General features: G+C 41.3%; 1 protein-coding gene across 1 annotated transcript in view; it reads right to left on the bottom strand.

The window, feature by feature from the left end:
• Window positions 1-16,337, bottom strand: part of CA8 (carbonic anhydrase 8 (inactive)) — an 88,448-nt gene extending 72,111 nt beyond the window's left edge. Inside the window, exons 1-3 of the mRNA XM_004435728.3 lie at window positions 15,903-16,337; window positions 14,610-14,801; window positions 2,013-2,137 (exon numbers count right to left, since the gene is read on the bottom strand). Of these exons, the coding sequence (XP_004435785.1) occupies window positions 2,013-2,137; window positions 14,610-14,801; window positions 15,903-16,002 (417 nt within the window). The 5' untranslated portion in view covers window positions 16,003-16,337. The remainder of the gene's footprint in view (window positions 1-2,012; window positions 2,138-14,609; window positions 14,802-15,902) is intronic.
• Between the last annotated feature and the right edge of the window lie 1,531 nt (window positions 16,338-17,868).

The raw sequence follows: 17,868 nt of genomic DNA, 5'->3' as shown, positions 1-17,868 counted from the left end.
TTGTCCCTAAAATTTTTGATTATTAGAGTATGCCTTTCAGGGCTGGTTGACAAAATGATGAAATGGCCTTTCAAACCCAAAGAAGGCAGGGCGAATGCTTTTCCTGCCTCTCACTTTGCCCTCCACCACCCAGTGGATTTAATTGTTCTGGATTGTTTGTTTCATGTCCTCTCTCTTCTTTGATGTATTGTGGTGTGAACTTTTCCCTCTCAGGTTGGGTAAGAACATGGCAGTAGCCAGAGGTGACAAGGCAGAATTGTTTTAAGGCTGTAGAAGTGAGACAATGTCTGCAGGCATTGAGAAAAAAGCCCGTAGAAAGTTAACGTTTGAAAACCCAACCTTCCCCATCAAGGCCTGAAGGAAGCTGTCTTCTCTCATTGTCCTATCACCTACCTCCTATACTCTTCAACACACTGCAATTTGGCTTTTTTCCCTCCATTCTTAAATCATTTAATATTTCATTTTTAAGACCTGAGTCTTTTTTAATGAAAGGGATATCCTGAGCTTTGAAAAGGACTTTTTTAAAAATTATAATTAAAGGAATATTGAGAAATACTTTCTCTAACTTCATTCTTGAAGGCACATATATCATTTATATAGATTATACAGTAGTGCTTTCCAGTCACTGAGGCAGGACTGGATAAGGTATTGGCCATGAGCAATTCCATACTTAACTAACTATATGTGCAGTTGAGAATGACAAGGAAAGAGGACTGGCATTCCAGAAGCCACAAAAATATAAGGTTACACACCACTGAAGGGCTATTTCCTGGAGAGAACGGCAGGTCCTTACAGAAGGAAATATAAACAAGGCCTGGGCCAACAAGGACGTCTCCTCAATCTCACCACCACGGATTGTTTGCCTGTGATGTACCTAGCAGCGGACTAAATGATGTGAGTGAAAAGGAGGATGAGGGAGACTCTGTCTTCAGGACTTGTCTCGGGCAGCTTGGGCTGCTGTAGCAAATTACTGCAGACCGGGTGCCTCAAACAACAAACACTTATTTCTCACAGGTCTGGAGGCTGGGAAACCCACCATCAAGGTGTTGGCAGACCTGGTGTCTGGTGAGAAGCCACCTCCTGGCTGTGATGGCTGTTTTCTCCTTGCATCCTCATATGGCAGAGAGCAGAGAAGCAAGCTCTCTCTGGATTCTTCTAAGAGCACTAACTCCATTCATGAGGGCTCCACCCTCACGACCTCATCTAATCCTCAACACGTCCCAAAGGCCCCACCTTCTAAAACCATCACATTGCGGAGTAGAGTTTCAACATATGAATTTAGGGGTGACACAAACACTTCAGTCCATAAAAGGAGCCGACAATTAGTGAGAAAGATACTTTAGACCCTAAGGTTACAATCCATGAGATTAGTGCCATGGCAGCAAACTACCAACTACACTGGGAGCACAGAAGAGCGAGAGATGAATTCTGCTTAGAGAAGGAACTCAGAAAAAGTCCCATGGAGGAAATGACACTTCAACTAGATATTAAAGAAAGAGCAGGAGTTGACTAAGAAGATAATGGGGGAGGGAATTCTTCAGACAAAAGAATGACTCTCTAGAAATCTCTCTCTCTCTCTAATTGCTTGGGATGAATAAAACCAACCTACCCATTTTAATCAGAGCTAAACTAGACTTTTAATTATTGTTGAGGTTTTTCCAAAAGTTATTTGTTTTCAGCTTATTATCTACTCATAGCATCTACAAAAGTGACCTACTGAATTTGCAGAGGCAGCAGAATTTCTATAACAGTAATAATACTAGGATGACACTTAATAGCATAGAGTACCCCTATGGCCAACAGCCCATGTGCATTCTCCAAGCCCACTAAAGTCGACGGGAAGCTTCATTTGCTGCCCCAACCTCACATTTCATTAAGCACTTTTTTATTTTAATATAAATTGATAAAATTCAAGAGCTATCCATCTACTTTTAAACTAAACCATTTTCAGTAAAACACTGAATACTTTATACAAACAACAAGAGTTTCATGAGATGATCTGTTATTCTTACCTCCATGGGAAAAGCTTTGAAATTAACCGTGTGCTCAGAACCACGCTGGTTTTCTCTTCCCCAATGAAATCTAACTTCATACAGTTCAAATTCATGCCCTTGAGGCAGTGGACCTCCCAATAGAACTGAAAAAAGAAAACAAATTCTATTTAATTACATCTCAAAAATATTCATCAGCACAACATTATAAACTTTGGGGAAGCTTTTTGCCAAAAAGCTCTCGTGAGCTCTGTAGATTAAATTCATGTAGCCAAAATGAGAAATATAACACAACTGTGAGATGGATTTACACTATCTTGGTTTGGCTGAAATTCTTGCACTGGCCATTCAGATACAACAGGAGTTCAAAAACTCTGAAATACTTGGTAATGATATGTACATGTTAACCTCTTGCGTGTTTCAGGTATAGGAGTAGACAAAGAATACAAATGCAGTAGCTATGCTCCCTGTACTGATCAGGTGACAGGAATGTGGTTGAGTCTCAGACTGACCAATAATTTGCTATAGACCTATGAATAAATTAAACCCTGTTTACAGATCATCCATTTGAACCAGCAGGCTTTCAATTTATGGAATAGGTGTAAGCTAACAAAATTATCCATGAAGAGAATTATTATTAAGCCACTCTGATTTTTCAACAATGAAATCACACTTAAAAAGCAATTTACCATTCAGTGGCACATACAATGCAAACAAAATAAAATTGTGACAAAATATTAACAATACTTAAAATATTAACATAAGTTCTACAGGGCCCTGTCTCTATTTCTCATTTCCAGATATGACCCAGAACTTTTTTTTATGTCCCAGACAAGGGTATTCTAAAGGATGATAAAAAATACATTTGTATAAGAGCCTGTCTTGAAGCAACAAAGTATTTTCTCTAGTTAAACATTCCCTGATATCACCTGTAAAAACTTGAAATAAAGTTTACTATAAATAAACTTCAACACAAAGGTTGTTTGTATTTTTCCTATAAAAATTGTTAATTCTAAATGGTATCAGCTAAGAATTAGAGGTTATTTTCAGTCAAGGAGCTGACAAAATTCACCCCCATTCCCCAGAAGTGGTCTCTTTGAAAGACACTTGGGTGCCGTTGTGGAAGAAGGAACAGCACCAAAGCTGCTCTCCTGAGGAAGAGTTTCATTCTCCATCCTTATTCTAAGACTCAAAGGAGAAGAAAGGGAATTGGAGCAGTGATATTTATTTGTTTGCTTGGTTCTTCATCTAATAACTTGTTCCAAAAAGAATTTACGGCTGCTTACATCAAGATTCATACAATACACCCCGAAAGCAACAATTAGAAAGAAGAGCAAAGGGAAAACAGAGAGAAAGGCAGAAAACAGATGGAGAAGTGAGACACTCGCACAAAATGAGTGTGATGCAGTCCTTGCTAAAAGTGCCCTATAAATTTGGTTTTAAGCTTTCTACCAGCTCAAATGAAGACGAAAAAGAACATCAGTAGCAGAAAGCAATTTTCATTTTTCAAGTGCCTCACGTCGAGGGGGAGAGGGGGATGAGACGCATGGCCCCTAGGATAATATTATCTCACACGATTTTAACATTCCTCCTCATGCTTGGTCTTATTTAAGTCTCACAACAAATCTGCTGAGGTCAGTGTTATCATCCCCATCGACAGGGTTCTGAGAAGAGTGTGGCTGAGAGGGGTAAACATGACCTCTCCTAGTCACCCAGCGAGCAAGCTCCAGGAGCCTGGAAATCCAAACTTCTGACCCACATCCCAGGGGGAGACAGGGACAAGGAAACCCAAATTTCAGTATCTGTGAGCATGAACTAAAAAACAGTGAGTTCTTGAAGCCTCGATTTCTAAACCACAGTCCCTCCTACACCTCATCTTCTTTCCCAGGACAATAAAAAGAATTTTTTTTAATTCATGGGTCAAAAAGAGTTACAGATATCCAGAACTGCAGTGCAGGCTCATTGCATCTTCAATAACCATCCATGCTGTGGACTGAAGAAGGTATGATTTATTCCAACCAGAGTATCACAGTTTCTGAATAACCTCAAAACTTGTGTCTTTCCCTTGGCTGTCCAAATATGGTCTTCAGAAAAACCAGGAAAGAAGCCTAGTCTACCCACCATGTACCCCACCTCCGCAGTCTGCATCATCAGAACCAGAAAACACACCCCTCACACGTGCAGTGTAACCTGACCCGAGGTTCTCTAACACCCTACTTTTAAAAGAAGGCAAAAAATTGTCTTGGAGGAGGCTTAGCTTCACATTGCTAAGGAAAAAGAAAGAAGTACTGTGAAATAAAGCACATGTGAAATGGGAAAGAGGATTGGAAAAAAACCTTTCCCCAAAACCTCTTCATCATGTACATTCAGTACACACACATACACACAGTGTTTCTGAAACTATACTGAGAGTCCACCGGTACTTTCTTATAGAAATGGATGATACAATTGATATTGATAGCGATTTCAGGAGACCAAAAAGAGATCCATAATTCAAAAATATACCCCCGACCTGATCCACGCCCAATATTTCTTTAACAGGAATGAAGCCTTTAGTTTAAAACTAGGGGATTGAGCTTATATTTCAAATGTCCTGGAAATTCAAACTGCACAGATCTATGTTTGATAGAGAGGCCCATGGGGGCCCACAGGGGTCCATTTACTCATCCTTTCAACAAACACTTTTTGATCCCCTACACTGTACCAGGCACTGTATTAAGTGCTTAAGATACAATGATTTTGACAAAACAGACAAAATTCCCTGGTCTCACAGATCTTACATTCTATTAGGATGAAATGTAAATTCATATATTTATGAAGATCAAATTTCTGCTGAGTGATATTTGGTCACTACGTGGCAGGTTTGTTAGCTGTGATATCATCACGTTCAATACAATTACAACGAAACAAGATCCTCATGTATCTCACATTCTATCAGGTTGAAAAGGAGCACAAAGAAGGGAAGCATTTTGCCCAGGCCTGGTCCCCAGAGACAGGTGACAAAGAGGCAGCTTTCAGCCGGGAATTAAACTCTGGGAGCCTTTCAGTTCTGCTGCAGATGAATAATCCAAAGTTAAGCCACACTAAAATCACACGGCTGTGCAAAGCCATAAAACATGACAAAATACTGAATTCAGAATTTTATGAAGTGCCAGGTAAGAGCATTACCTGTTCATCCCCCAAGAATGATTGTGTTTATAGACTAAAAATAAATGGTAGCTCTGTTTTACCCATTTGGCAACGTCCTCTTAAGGCATTATTCTCCCTTTTTACAGATTTTTTTTAAATAAGGAAACCAGTCATACCAAAATGGGTACATATTTCCTACATTTATGAATATCGAATTTTGCTGAGTGATATTTTGTCACTGGATGGCAGGTTTACTAGTTGTGAGGTCATTATGTTCAATAAGATTGCAATGAAACATGAAACTCTTACCAATGACATGCTGCACTTCCTCAGAATAAGAAACTTGTGAAAAGAATATAAAATAAACTGATGCCATTGCTACTGCCTCCACTTTCTTTAATGCTCTCTAACAGGCATGGCCATTATGCTTACGAGACATAAAAAGAGCTCCTTGCGGAAGCTTCTGCAAAATTTGAAAACCCCATGAAGGCATGATATATATACACTTACCTAAATCTATCTAAACTTCTATAATCCTTTGCAGAAAACACATTTGCTAGAAGTTCAAAGGCTGTTGATCAAGGTTTATTCCCCCTCATTTCATTTGAGTTTGACACACACATTTTGAGATGGACTTCATGCCCAGCACTGTGCTGACCACTGAGTACATAAAAAGAAGGACATAACTTGTCTCAATGCTGGCAAGGCACTCTCAGGGCTTAAGGAACTAAACTTAAGTGTTTAAATAGATTGCACCGGAAGTAGTAAGGGAAGGTGCACAAGGCACCAGGAAGGCACTCAGCAAAGGCCAAGCCAAAAGCAAGGGGGCATCAGAAAGCCAGGCAAGACTTTTGGAGGAGATGATAGCTAAGCATAATCTTGAAGAATAAACTAAGAGAAGAAGAAAGTACATTCCAAGAAGAGAGAAGAGGCTGAGAAAGGCTCAGAAATACGAAACAGACTGAGTGTGTTCCAAGAGAATAAAGTTAGAGGTTACCATTGGCCAAAGGCAGGCTTCAAGACGTGAGCTTCAGGAGGGCACCTACAGCCTATGCTTAGGGGCTAGCGTTTATTGTGGAAGGAATCATTGATAGATTTTAAGTTGGGGATTAATATTTTTGCATTTTATTTTTTTTAATATCTAATTTGCCCTCATTCTTTCTGTTTTTGCTGGGAAAGCTTCACCCTGAGCTAACATCTATTGCTAATCTTTCTCTCTTTTTTTTTTTCCCCTCCCCAAAGCCCCAGTACATAGTTGTATATCCTAGTTGTAAGTCCTTCTAGTTCTCGTATGTGAGCCGCTGCCACATCATGACTACTGACAGATGAGTGGTGTGGTTCTGCACCCAGGAACCAAACCCAGGCCGCCTATGCGGAGCATACCAAACTTTAACCACTAGGCCATCAGGGCTGGCTCTGCATTTTGAAACATTACCCCCATGTCTGCAAAGAGCAAGCGTAACCGGTTAGACAGCTGCTGTCATAGCCCAGGCAGAGACAGCAAGGCCAGAAGACAGAGCCCACTAGAGCCACGTCTCCAACGTGGAGGGAAGCCGACGCTAGGGGGCCCCCTAGCGTGTCCCCAAGAGGATCCAAAGGCCCAAACAGTTCATTCTCGTTAGGTTTAAAGACCTTATAACCTCAGTTTAACTTTTAAAGAATCCCAAATGCACTCATAAAACATTCCCCAAATAGTATTAATTAGTTCTTTTTTAACATTCAAAGTCTTAAAAGCAAACATCAATACCTTTCACTGTCTTAGCTTTTAACTTACAGCTTTATTTCATAATAAAGAATAAATATCATCAGCTCTTAAGGGCAGAAATGCCATCAACAGTATGGAGAGAAGGCCAGTGAAGCTGGGTCTACACAAGCAAAGTGAAGCAGATTAAGGCAACCTTCCAGGTAATTCAAGTCTCCCAAAGTTAGCTAATAATAAATACAATCATACAGAAATTCAACCCTGACATTTCATATAAATAAACAATTTAGAGCCTCTTCTTAAGTGAAAATAATTTTAAGATATTTCTGACAACTTTGTCTTTAAATTAGCAGGGTTGCTAAGAAGCACTACAAAAAGTTGTCATGTTTTTGAAAAAAAAAAGTATGATTAATAATAATAACAACCTAGCCTGAATTTAATATTGAGAATTATAAAAGACCCAGAAGTAAAATCTTCTAATTAATATTTCTATAATAAGTTACAGTGAAGGGCACAAATAACTTATCCTAATCAGCAATTTCTCCCCTACTGATGGTCCATTAAAAATGTCATTACCTCTAACACACTGCTTATCATCAGATGGAATGACATTCTATTGCACAAGCTTGGGCAGTCTCACAGTTTTTCACAACTTAAGTATCAAACCACTCAGGCTAGAAATCAATAATTACATTTTTATACTTCAGCTACTCTTTACACCACTGTATGTTCGATTTTAATTTGCCTGTGTACACTAAAACGTTCAGATTCTTGTGGTACAGTGATTTACGTGTCCTAGAGAGAAATTAGAGGATATATGTGACAGCCTTAATAAAATTCTCCATGCTTAAGGACATAACAGGACCGACAGTCTGGTCAGGTCACAATGGAATGTGATGCTTGGCTCAACTCCACTGTAGTTTGCACTCTGCCACCGTGAAATATGCTCAGAGAGGTTGAGGAAGGGTAACAGGATCCAAAATGTGATCCAGTCACAGGGGCTCCACGTCAGCCTATCCCTCCGACAATTCTCTCCTTTGCCCTGCTGCACATAATCAATCACTGAAGTTCCGTAGACAGCATCTCAGAAATCTCTCTCTGTCATCCCTTCCTTTCCACTGACACTGCCAACACAACAGCCGCAGTCTTGGTTAACTGAACCTCTTGCAATAACCTTCAAACTGGCTCCCAAGCTCTCTCAGATCCCATCTTATTCGGTATGGCCAGGTCAGTTTTCCTAAAGCAACATGCTAATTATGACTTTATCCTACAGAAAAAAAAAGGTTATACTCTTTAGACTTGGTTCAAGATCCCTCATGAATTTGCTCCAAAATAGCCTCTCCATTATATTCTCTATTAACCTCATTTAACATGAATGAATCTTTTCTTCCAGATATACTTAAGGATTTACTTTTCCTCATACTCTAGACCTTCCCATATCCATGTCTTTTTTGCACACTGCCCTCTCTTCCTACACATCCCAATCTTCCCAATCCAAATGCTATCCACACTGCAATGGTAACTGCAATTAATACTTCCTCCACAAATCCTTCCCTAATTATTTCAGCCAAAAATAATCTCTCTCTGTATACCCATCTTTCACAACCTACCTTTATAACCTCCTTGAGGGCAGGCTTTGAGTCTGATTTATATTTACCTGATCCGAAGCATGTAACACTTTGCATAAGGTAAAACAAAGATTGCCAACTGCACCTTGCAGATAAAACCAGTGAATGTGTGTGTGTGGTTCACACGTCCACACCTCCAGCTTCTCCTGACACATTAAACATCTGGCAAACTTTGCTGACTTCCCACAATCCCCACTAGTCCCTACTGCCTCCCAACACTTCAGATAAAGTAGAGGGTCAGTAGCTAGTTACAAGTTTTACTCTCCTGGCTGCCCTCCATTTATAGTACCTGCCTGGCTCTCAGAGACAAGTGAGTTTATAACTTCTATAGTAAATGATCAATAAATAAGTATTGATGAATGAAGGACTATCATATGAGGAACAGTTGAAGGTACTAAGTATGCCTGAAAGGAAAAATAGCAACTTCATGATATGATGACAGTAGCCATTATTTTAAAAAATGTCATGTGAAAGTACATTATATTTGTATTGCACAGGTCCAGAATCCCAAAGCAGAAACAATGAAAGAGATTACAGAACTTTTTGATCTTTGGAATTACTCAAAAGCAAAATGGATTTCCTCAGTGAGGAATGAATTGCTTTTACTGAGCTGTAGAAGCTGAGGCCACCCAGCCAGTTGCCAGAGGGTCAGAGATGGGAGACTGGACTAGTGCTGTCCAGGGGCCCATTCCACTCAGTGAGTCTATGACTCCAGCCCTCTCCTCAATTCATTTGCTGTCTTGTTGGAAAACAGGACACTGAACAAAGCAGCATGTAGGCTGTATGGGTGCACTGCCTACGGGGTGCATATAGTACAAGAGAAGAGGGTTGAGGGGGAAACCCTGAGAAATCCCCTTATTTAAGGATAAGGAAGAACAGCAGACAAAACTAAGAAGAAACATTAGGAGGTGATGTGTCACTGAGACCAACAGGAGAGCGAGTTTCCATTGCAAATGCAGCAGAATTAAAGTATTTTAAGAATTTTAAAATGCCTGTTTGATTGTGGGTTGAGAAGATCATCAATGACCTTGGTTTGGAAATTTCTAGCAGAGGGATGGGGGTAGAAGGGGCATGCTCATGACATGGCTCAAATTTAAATCAAGGCAATGTATCCAGATGGAATTATATATAAGAACTATATCATTAGGATTATGTTAAAAGCTTTCATTTAATAAGGTTAAGCATCTAAATCATGCTACAGTTGTTGTAACTCTTTTTGGCACTTCCTTATTTTTTAATATAAACAAAGCAAAAAAAAAAAAAAACCCAGAAAGAAAGAAAAAAACCAAGCAGCCTCCCTGAAGCCTAAGGTTTCAATAGCGTGGTGTATATGAAGTGAACTTTAATTTCTATGAATTTTTTATTTAAAAAGACAGCATCCAAGGAAACTTACATGCATATTACTAAGTGAAAGAAGCCAATCTGAAAAGGCTACACAAAATGTATGATTCCAACTATACGACATTCTGGAAAAGGCAAAACTATAGAGACAATAAAAGGACCAGTGACTGCCAGAAGTTGGCAGGGAGGGAGGGATGAACAGGTGGAGCACAGAAGATTTTTAGGGCAGTGCAATTACTCTGTATGACACTATAATGGTGAACACATGTCATTATGTATTTGTTCAAACACACAGAATGTACAACATCAAGAACGACCCTCATGTAAACTATGGACTTTAGGTGATGATGACATGTCCATCAACGTAGGTTCACCAACTGTAACAAATGTACCACTCTGTTGGCCTGTGCCCCACAACCAGCTGCTGACAGCCAGGTGTGCGCCTCCACACTTCCTTCCCCAAAGAAATTGATAAAACCTAGGAAATCCAATAATATGGCCAGGTCCATGCCTGATCACATGCCTGAGAAGTCTACCAGACCTCAATCCCTGCCCATGTGCACAGAGCTTCTAATTTGCTTTTCAGACCCATTCCTAAATATAAACAAAGAGCCAAGGACCACAAGACATTTGAGGAGACCCTCCAATATAAAAGAGAGAGGCCAAAACAAATAGAAGGAGGAACCCAGAATAAACAGAGGCATGCAGGAAACAGAAAAAAAAGCAGTACAGAAAAGAATGAGGAAAGATTCTAAACTCATGAACTAAATACAGGATGCTGTATTTTAAAAATTAAAAAAAAATCATAGAATAAGCACAATTTTTTACAAATTAAAAATATAAGAGCAGAAGTTAAAAGTTCAATAGAAAGTCTGAAAGATATAAGTTGAGGAAATATACAGAAAGTAGAAGAAAAAGACAAAGAGAAAACAAGAATTACTGAAAGAAGAAAAAAGAAAAACAGAAAACTTATCAATAAAATAATGTAAGAAAGTTTCTGAGAAATAAAAGACACGATTATCCTGATTGAAAAGGCCCAGCAAGTACCCAGCACAGAGAGTAAAAAAAGACCCACGCCAAGGCATAGGCTGCAAACTGTCAAAGCGATGGCAATAAAGAGGAAACTGTAAAAGCTTCCAGAGAAAGAAAAAGAAAAAGGTCGCACGACACTAAAGAGGGAGGGAGGGTGGAAAGCAGGATGGCATTAGATTTGTTTGCTAAACTGTTCAACCACAACACCGAAAGCCAGGAGGTAACACAGCAATGACACCCAATATCTGAGGGAGAATACTTCCAGCCTGGACTGCTCCGCCCAGGCAAACTCCAAACAAGTCTGAGCGTACTAAAGATAAAGATGCTCGCAGACACACAAGGTATCCGAACAGGTACCCTCACATTCCCTTCTTCTCAGGAAGCTACTGGAAGATGAACTGTAGAAGGGAATAAAGCAAGAAACTCCCTGAAATGAAGGAACAACCCCACAAGAGGATGTCACAGCATCCAGGAAACATGGAATTAGACACAAGAAACAAGCAAAGGGACTTCCTAGGCTCAAGGTCCAGGGAGCCGCAGGCGACGCTGCACAGTAAGCCTAGAGCAAGCAGTCCAGACCAGGGCAGAAGAAAGGGAAGCGATGCCTCCAAGAGGAAGAGAGAAGGACAAGGATGGACGAGAGGGAAGGAAGTACAACAAAATGTGTTTGAATGCACTAGGAGAAGATTTGCCATCCACCAGAGAGTTTGGAAATGAAATCATGAGAGATAAATCAAAAAGTAAATAAACAAAAATACATTAACTCTAGGGGGGAAAAAAAACCAACATTTTATTCAGTAAAGGAAATAGAATATAATCTCAGCCAGAAACAACAGTTACCTAGTCATAATAATAAAAACACTGAGCATTAATTTACATAAAAATTATAATTTAAGTACACAGGGACAATAATAAGGGAGCAAAACCAGGATGGGGCAGGGTTATAAGAGAACTAGCCTCATAGTCCATAGTAGGGAATTCATAGATATCTTAATTATCAAAGCATGACAGTATAAACATGTTATTAAGAAGTATGGAGGTGACAGCAGAAGAAACAGCTAAGACTTGAAAGTGACTGTTATCAGGGCAAAAAGTTCTAGGTGGGGAGGGGGTGGCGTATAACCAGAGGCAGAAAGAAATACAGTACTAGTCAACTGTTTAAAGTATGTTTATATTCTATTTTGATAAAGATAAAACTTGAATTAAATAAATGAACCACAGGGTGTTCAGGCCTTGCAGACTATTCCCTCGAGAAGCTTAAATATCCCAGAAAAAAGAATAAACTGGTCCAGACATGGTACTTTTTATTACATATTTTTAAGTTTGGAGAAATTTTGAAAGGGAAGAAACGATAAAGAAGAAATTATTTAGTGGCAGAAAGGAGACGAGGCATTTGAAGGAGCAAGGTTTCCGAGGCGGCAGGGGCAAGGGGTCTGGGGCATGTGTATCCAAATTAGGCCTCGATGGGGCCGGCCCCCGTGGCTTAGCGGTTAAGTGCACGCACTCTGCTGCTGGCGGCCCAGGTTCGGATCCCGGGCGCACACCAACGCACTGCTTCTCCAGCCATGCTGAGGCCACGTCCCACATACAGCAACTAGAAGGATGTGCAACTATGACATACAACTATCTACTGGGGCTTTGGGGGAAAAATGGAGGAGGACTGGCAATAGATGTTAGCTCAGAGCCGGTCTTCCTCAGCAAAAAGAGGAGGATTGGCATGGATGTTAGCTCAGGGCTGATCTTCCTCACAAAAAAAAAAACAAAACCAAATTAGGCCTCGATAGAAAGACAGACAGCTCATCCCCTATGGTCGGCATAGAGGATGGAGAAGAATCAAAGAGCAAAAAAAATTACGTAAGGAAGAAACTTACCTCATGGGTAGGGGGTAGAGACATTGCTTGATAGTCTCTACTTTGGGGTGAGGTAGGGGGCCAAGGAAAATTGTGAATGTTTGGGAAGGTACCACAAGAAAATGTTAAATTCAATTTCATCAAGTAAATATGATCTTAGATCAAGAATGGACACACACTGGGGCCGGCCCCGTGGCTTAGCGGTTAAGTGCGCGTGCTCCGCTACTGGCGGCTCAGGTTCGGATCCCCGGGCGCGCACCAACACACCGCTTCTCTGGCCATGTTGAGGCCGCGTCCCACATACAACAACTAGAAGGATGTGCAACTGTGACATACAACTATCTACTGGGGCTTTGGGGGGGAAAAAAACAAAAAAAGGAAGAAGATTGGCAATAGATGTTAGCTCAGAGCCGGTCTTCCTCAGCAAAAAGAGGAGGATTAGCATGGATGTTACCTCAGGGCTGATCTTCCTCACCAAAAAAAAAAAAAAGAATGGACACACACTGTCTTAACTACAGTATTTGTATTCAGTCACACCTCTATGTTCCCATAATACTTTTAACGCTTACCATAGCATGTTCACACTAACACTTCAAAGGATTGTGTTTTCACTAAACTATGAATCCTCAAGAACCGTCTTATCCATTTGTATACAACCAACACTCACTCACCATGGTGCCTGATGGGAAATGCATTTCTGTTGTATAGATATACAAATATTTTATTTCCAGAAGTACAAAAGCATGTCAACGTACCAACACATGATTTTTATATGTCAGAAGTCGGCATTCAATAATTTTACTATATATTTAAAAAATAATATATAATGTCCCATCATAGATAACCCCCCCAAAAAAAATTCCCATTTAAGTTTAAATGTATACCTGAAGCTGACTCTGACTAAGTACATATAAAACCTAGAATCTGTTTGGGGTGATGTCCATTTTTTCACTAAACTCAGAAGAGCAGGGAAGACTACACGAATCTATGACTATCTCATAGCTGCTAAATTGAAGTTTAGGAACATTCACAACGAACAAAAAATCCATTGGTGGTCATCCATACCCGCCCTGCCCAACAACAAACCTGAAGATCTTACAGTTTGATTATCGATTCAGAATTAATTTGAGCACAGTCTCTGATTATTAAGCACTTCCTAATATTTCAACATACTCTAATTTTACATTCTTTCCAAGAGGGAAATATAGTTATTACTCACTATGAAAAGCATGATATCAATGCTAATTTTTAAACTTCTGCTTTCCTCTCCCATCCATTTAAGCCAAAAACCAATTTCCTTGATAATTACCCAACATCTTTTCCACTACAGATTTCAGATCCATCTCAAATAGGTTCAGAGGGGAGGAGGGGAGTTACAAAATAAATAAATAAAAGCAAGAGTTTTGTTTGCTATTTTAGTCTTTTGCTGAATTTAGAGGATGTTTTTGATTGATATTAGTTAAAATTCTCCTTGTCATATTAACAGAGTAGAGAAAATTAATTTGAAAAGTCTACCTTGAATGCCAGATTATGTCAATAAATCCTAATCTTTAGTTTTACAACGCAGTAAAACAGAGAATTATGATTACGTAAATGATTTAAGCTCATCAACAATGTAGGACAAAATGCTGATTGGTGCACCTGTGTATACTTTTTCTCAAATTCCACAAAGTGTAAGCTGACCAACTCAGAGTGTTCCAGTAACATCATACAACACAGAACAACCAAACTGACATCTTCATAATTTCATCTTTTTATCCTTTCAACAATGTTTCAGAAAATAATTCCAAACACTACACTTTATAATATATAAAGGTATCCTGACAATAGAGCTAGGTCATGCCTACCTTTAAGGTCATACAAGCTAAACGAGAGTTCACTAGCTCCAAGATGACTTCTAGTTTACAAGAGCACACACAAGCGTCTTCTAAAATACCTGATTTTGACTTCAGGATAACCTGAATGGTGTGTCCATCATTGGTGACTTCGCAGTCTCGGCAGACCACGTAATTTGGCGACAGGCGGACATCCAGCAGGGAGGGGTCATATCTAGCTTCTCTTGAGTTTAGGTTAATGGGAGACTGGTATTCCCCATTAGCATCAGGAAACACCAAGCCCCACTCAACACCTAAGGACAAAATGAAGCAAATTTAGAACAGGTTAAAAATATGTTACAGTGAAATTTAACACCTAAAAACTGGTTTAAACACTGTTATGACCCTGAACATTATTAAGAGGGTTATGACTGCCTCTATATAGAAGAAATGTGGTAAATGTGTGTGAATTTTACATTCATATTTCCAATGATCTAATGTTATCAAACACCACATATATAATCCTGGACTAACAAAATATTCTGTCTGTATTTGTCCACATAGATGTAATAATTATGATCCTAGGAAATTTAGGTCATCTTTAAGTGATTAGGAAAAAAATAACGCCACAAAAATTTCCTCTGCTCATTAGCCCAATTATGTGCAGTACTTGGAAAATAGCTGTAACTCTCAAAATGCCTGGTGAGAGCCAAAAACCATAAATCTGATGCTAGTGAATAAACACTTCTTATCAGAAGTGCAAATGCGGTATTTTGAAGTGTGCCTGTGAATATACACATACCTATGTATTCATACATATATACTCTTCCATATTTTTATAATTAAAATTATATATTACACATTTCTTTCAGTATATGTAGTCAGCATCAGCAATAGTGGTCAGCTCCATTAGGAGACCTACACGCCCAGGGATAAATTTAGGAAACTAAACTTTTTCAAAAGTCAGCCCCCTTCTCGCCAAGCCCACTGATTCAGGCTGAAATTGAGGACATGTTTAGAAGTTGAGCCTTGTTAGTATCCTTCAGGAAAAGCGAGAAACTAATGGTTTCACTAACACGGTATTCTCAACGTGTTCAGTAAAACGTAACGCCACTGTTCTTAGCTACTTGGAAGAGAGAAATGTCACAGCCGCGGCTTTAAAGCTCGCCCTCCGGAAGGCGGCAGGTGCCAACTGCTGCCCGGCAGGAAGGCCAGGCTCCCCACGCGAGCGCAGGGGCGGGCACGCCCGCTCTCCCTGGAGCGCATTGTGCCCTGAAACTGGCCAGGGGACTGGGAAAGCGACAGAGCCCACGTGGGAAGGAGGGGACGCGGGTGCAGACGGGACACACACGCGGCGCGCGGCATCCCGACGCGCCGTCCCGGCACCCCGGCCACCTCGACACGCGGCCAGTTACCTTCTTCGTAGCCCCACTCCACACCCTCTTCCTCTTCCTCCTCATCGTCCTCCTTCTCCGGGAAGGCGACGGAATCTTCGATGAAGCTCAGGTCAGCCATGGGAAGACCGTGGATCCCCTGGGCGCTCTGGCCGGCGGGGCCTGCGCCTCTTCAGGGCAAGCGGGCTGGAGTGGGCGTGGGAGCGCGTGGGAGTGTGAGCGCGCGTGTCCAAGTGTGAGCGCGTCGGAGTGGAGGGTGAGCGTGTGACAGTGCGCGTGTGAGTGTGAGCGCGTGGGGGTGCGAGCGCGCGAGTGTGTGAGCCGAGAGCACGTGAATGAGTGTGAGCGCGTGTGGCGAAAGGCAGGTGGGTGTGAGCGCGCGTGCGAGCGGCGCTGGGCCGGAGTTTTCGGGCGGCCGGCGCGGGGAGCGCGTCCCGAGTGCCGGCGCAGCGCGCGAGAACCTGCAGCTCGGGGAGCGCCAGCCCGGCGGCTTATAAACCCGGCCGGGGCGTGTCCGGCGCCGGAGGATCCGCCCCCTTCGCTCGATGGCCGGGGGGCCAGGGCTTGGGCAGCAGGAAAAGGCCCGGGGGCTCCTGCCGAAGCCACGGAAGCGGCAGAAAGACCCCCGCCCTTACGGATGGGTAGACTCCCCGTCCAGCCCTCCCACACGGGCTGCTCCTGCTCGGCCTCCCGCGCTGCCGTCTGGAACCTCGCGAGTCACCTAAGGTCACCTCGGCACCCCTGTGAGCAGGGGCCAGGCCAAGGCCTGTCTACTCTTATTTTAATCCTTACTCCAGGAAATACCAAAAAGAAGGAGAGGGGGTGGGGAGGGGAGAGAGGGATTGTCTTGGGTAGGAGAAAAGAGAGGGCTGGGAGACCCCCTAACAAGATGAAGTTTCCCCGCTCGGAATCTTCTTTACTGAGTAGTATTTGCTTTTTGATTCGTCCTCGGAGCACAGTGGAAACGAGTATAGAAAAATTTCCAAGAAACCTGTAGCTCCTAAAAACATTTAAGAAAAAATTTGTTGTAATCTAGAGAAGTAAGTATAATTCGGGAAAAATTTTCCATGAAAAAATATTATTTCAAAGGCAAAAGAGTTATGAAAGGCAATAAAGAAAGCGTGTTTGGTTTTGGTTTCAGACTCGGGTGCTGCTGCAGGCGCAGCTTGCTGTGTACACAGCTCCCGATCGGCTAGTGGAATCGTGTAAATAATGAAATGCACACATTGCATAACAAACAGGAACTTGCCTGATCCAAAGCGGTCGTATTATTACCTCTTGAACATGCTTGCCAATCCAGTGTTAATGACTTCAGCCCCCTATTCCAACCGCTTTTGAAAGCTTTAACCAATAACCCCTAAGCAGATTAATGCCACAGTTTTGGAAAGTATGTGTGCATAAGAAGCCCAGATTTGGACCTTAAGTAAAATTTATTTTTATATGATCTGTGCATGCACCAAAATGTCTGTTAGCAGTAAGCCCAGATTTGGACCTTAAGTAAAATTTATTTTTATATGATCTGTGCATGCACCAAAATGTCTGTTAGCAGTTTGAGTAGCGAACTCCTAAATCATACCATCCTTGTGAATGCTTAATTTCTGTATAAGGATGGAGATGCTGAGTTTGGGGACTTTCAGGTTCTGTGCTCCTAGCCTTCACTACCTGCTCAGCCCTCCACTTTTTTTTCAAAAAAGCCACTTCACAGGCTGTTAGAAATTTCTCCAGAAAGTGGATTGGGACTGAAAGAGGAGGAAAAAAACTCAAACCTATCAATCTGCCACATTTTGGAACATTTAACAAGATAGGTGAAAACTATTGGTCAACTTTAGCTTTGAGGATAACCTGTGCATTTCATGTAATTCGTGTAATTTCTCTTTCCCCTTATCGCAGAGACCAGAAAGTCCGCCATTCAGAGGACTGAGCCACAGTCTGAGAGAGACAATTCATTCTTCACTCACTGCCTTCTGGATTTTCTTGGGTAGATAGC

The sequence above is a fragment of the Ceratotherium simum genome, chromosome 31 (genome assembly GCF_057802395.1).
Source record: "Ceratotherium simum simum isolate JZ-2026a chromosome 31, ASM5780239v1, whole genome shotgun sequence".
NCBI classification, from domain to species: domain Eukaryota; kingdom Metazoa; phylum Chordata; class Mammalia; order Perissodactyla; family Rhinocerotidae; genus Ceratotherium; species Ceratotherium simum.
Note: the sequence above shows the minus strand (reverse complement) of the source record. Positions and strands in the feature narration are given on the sequence as shown.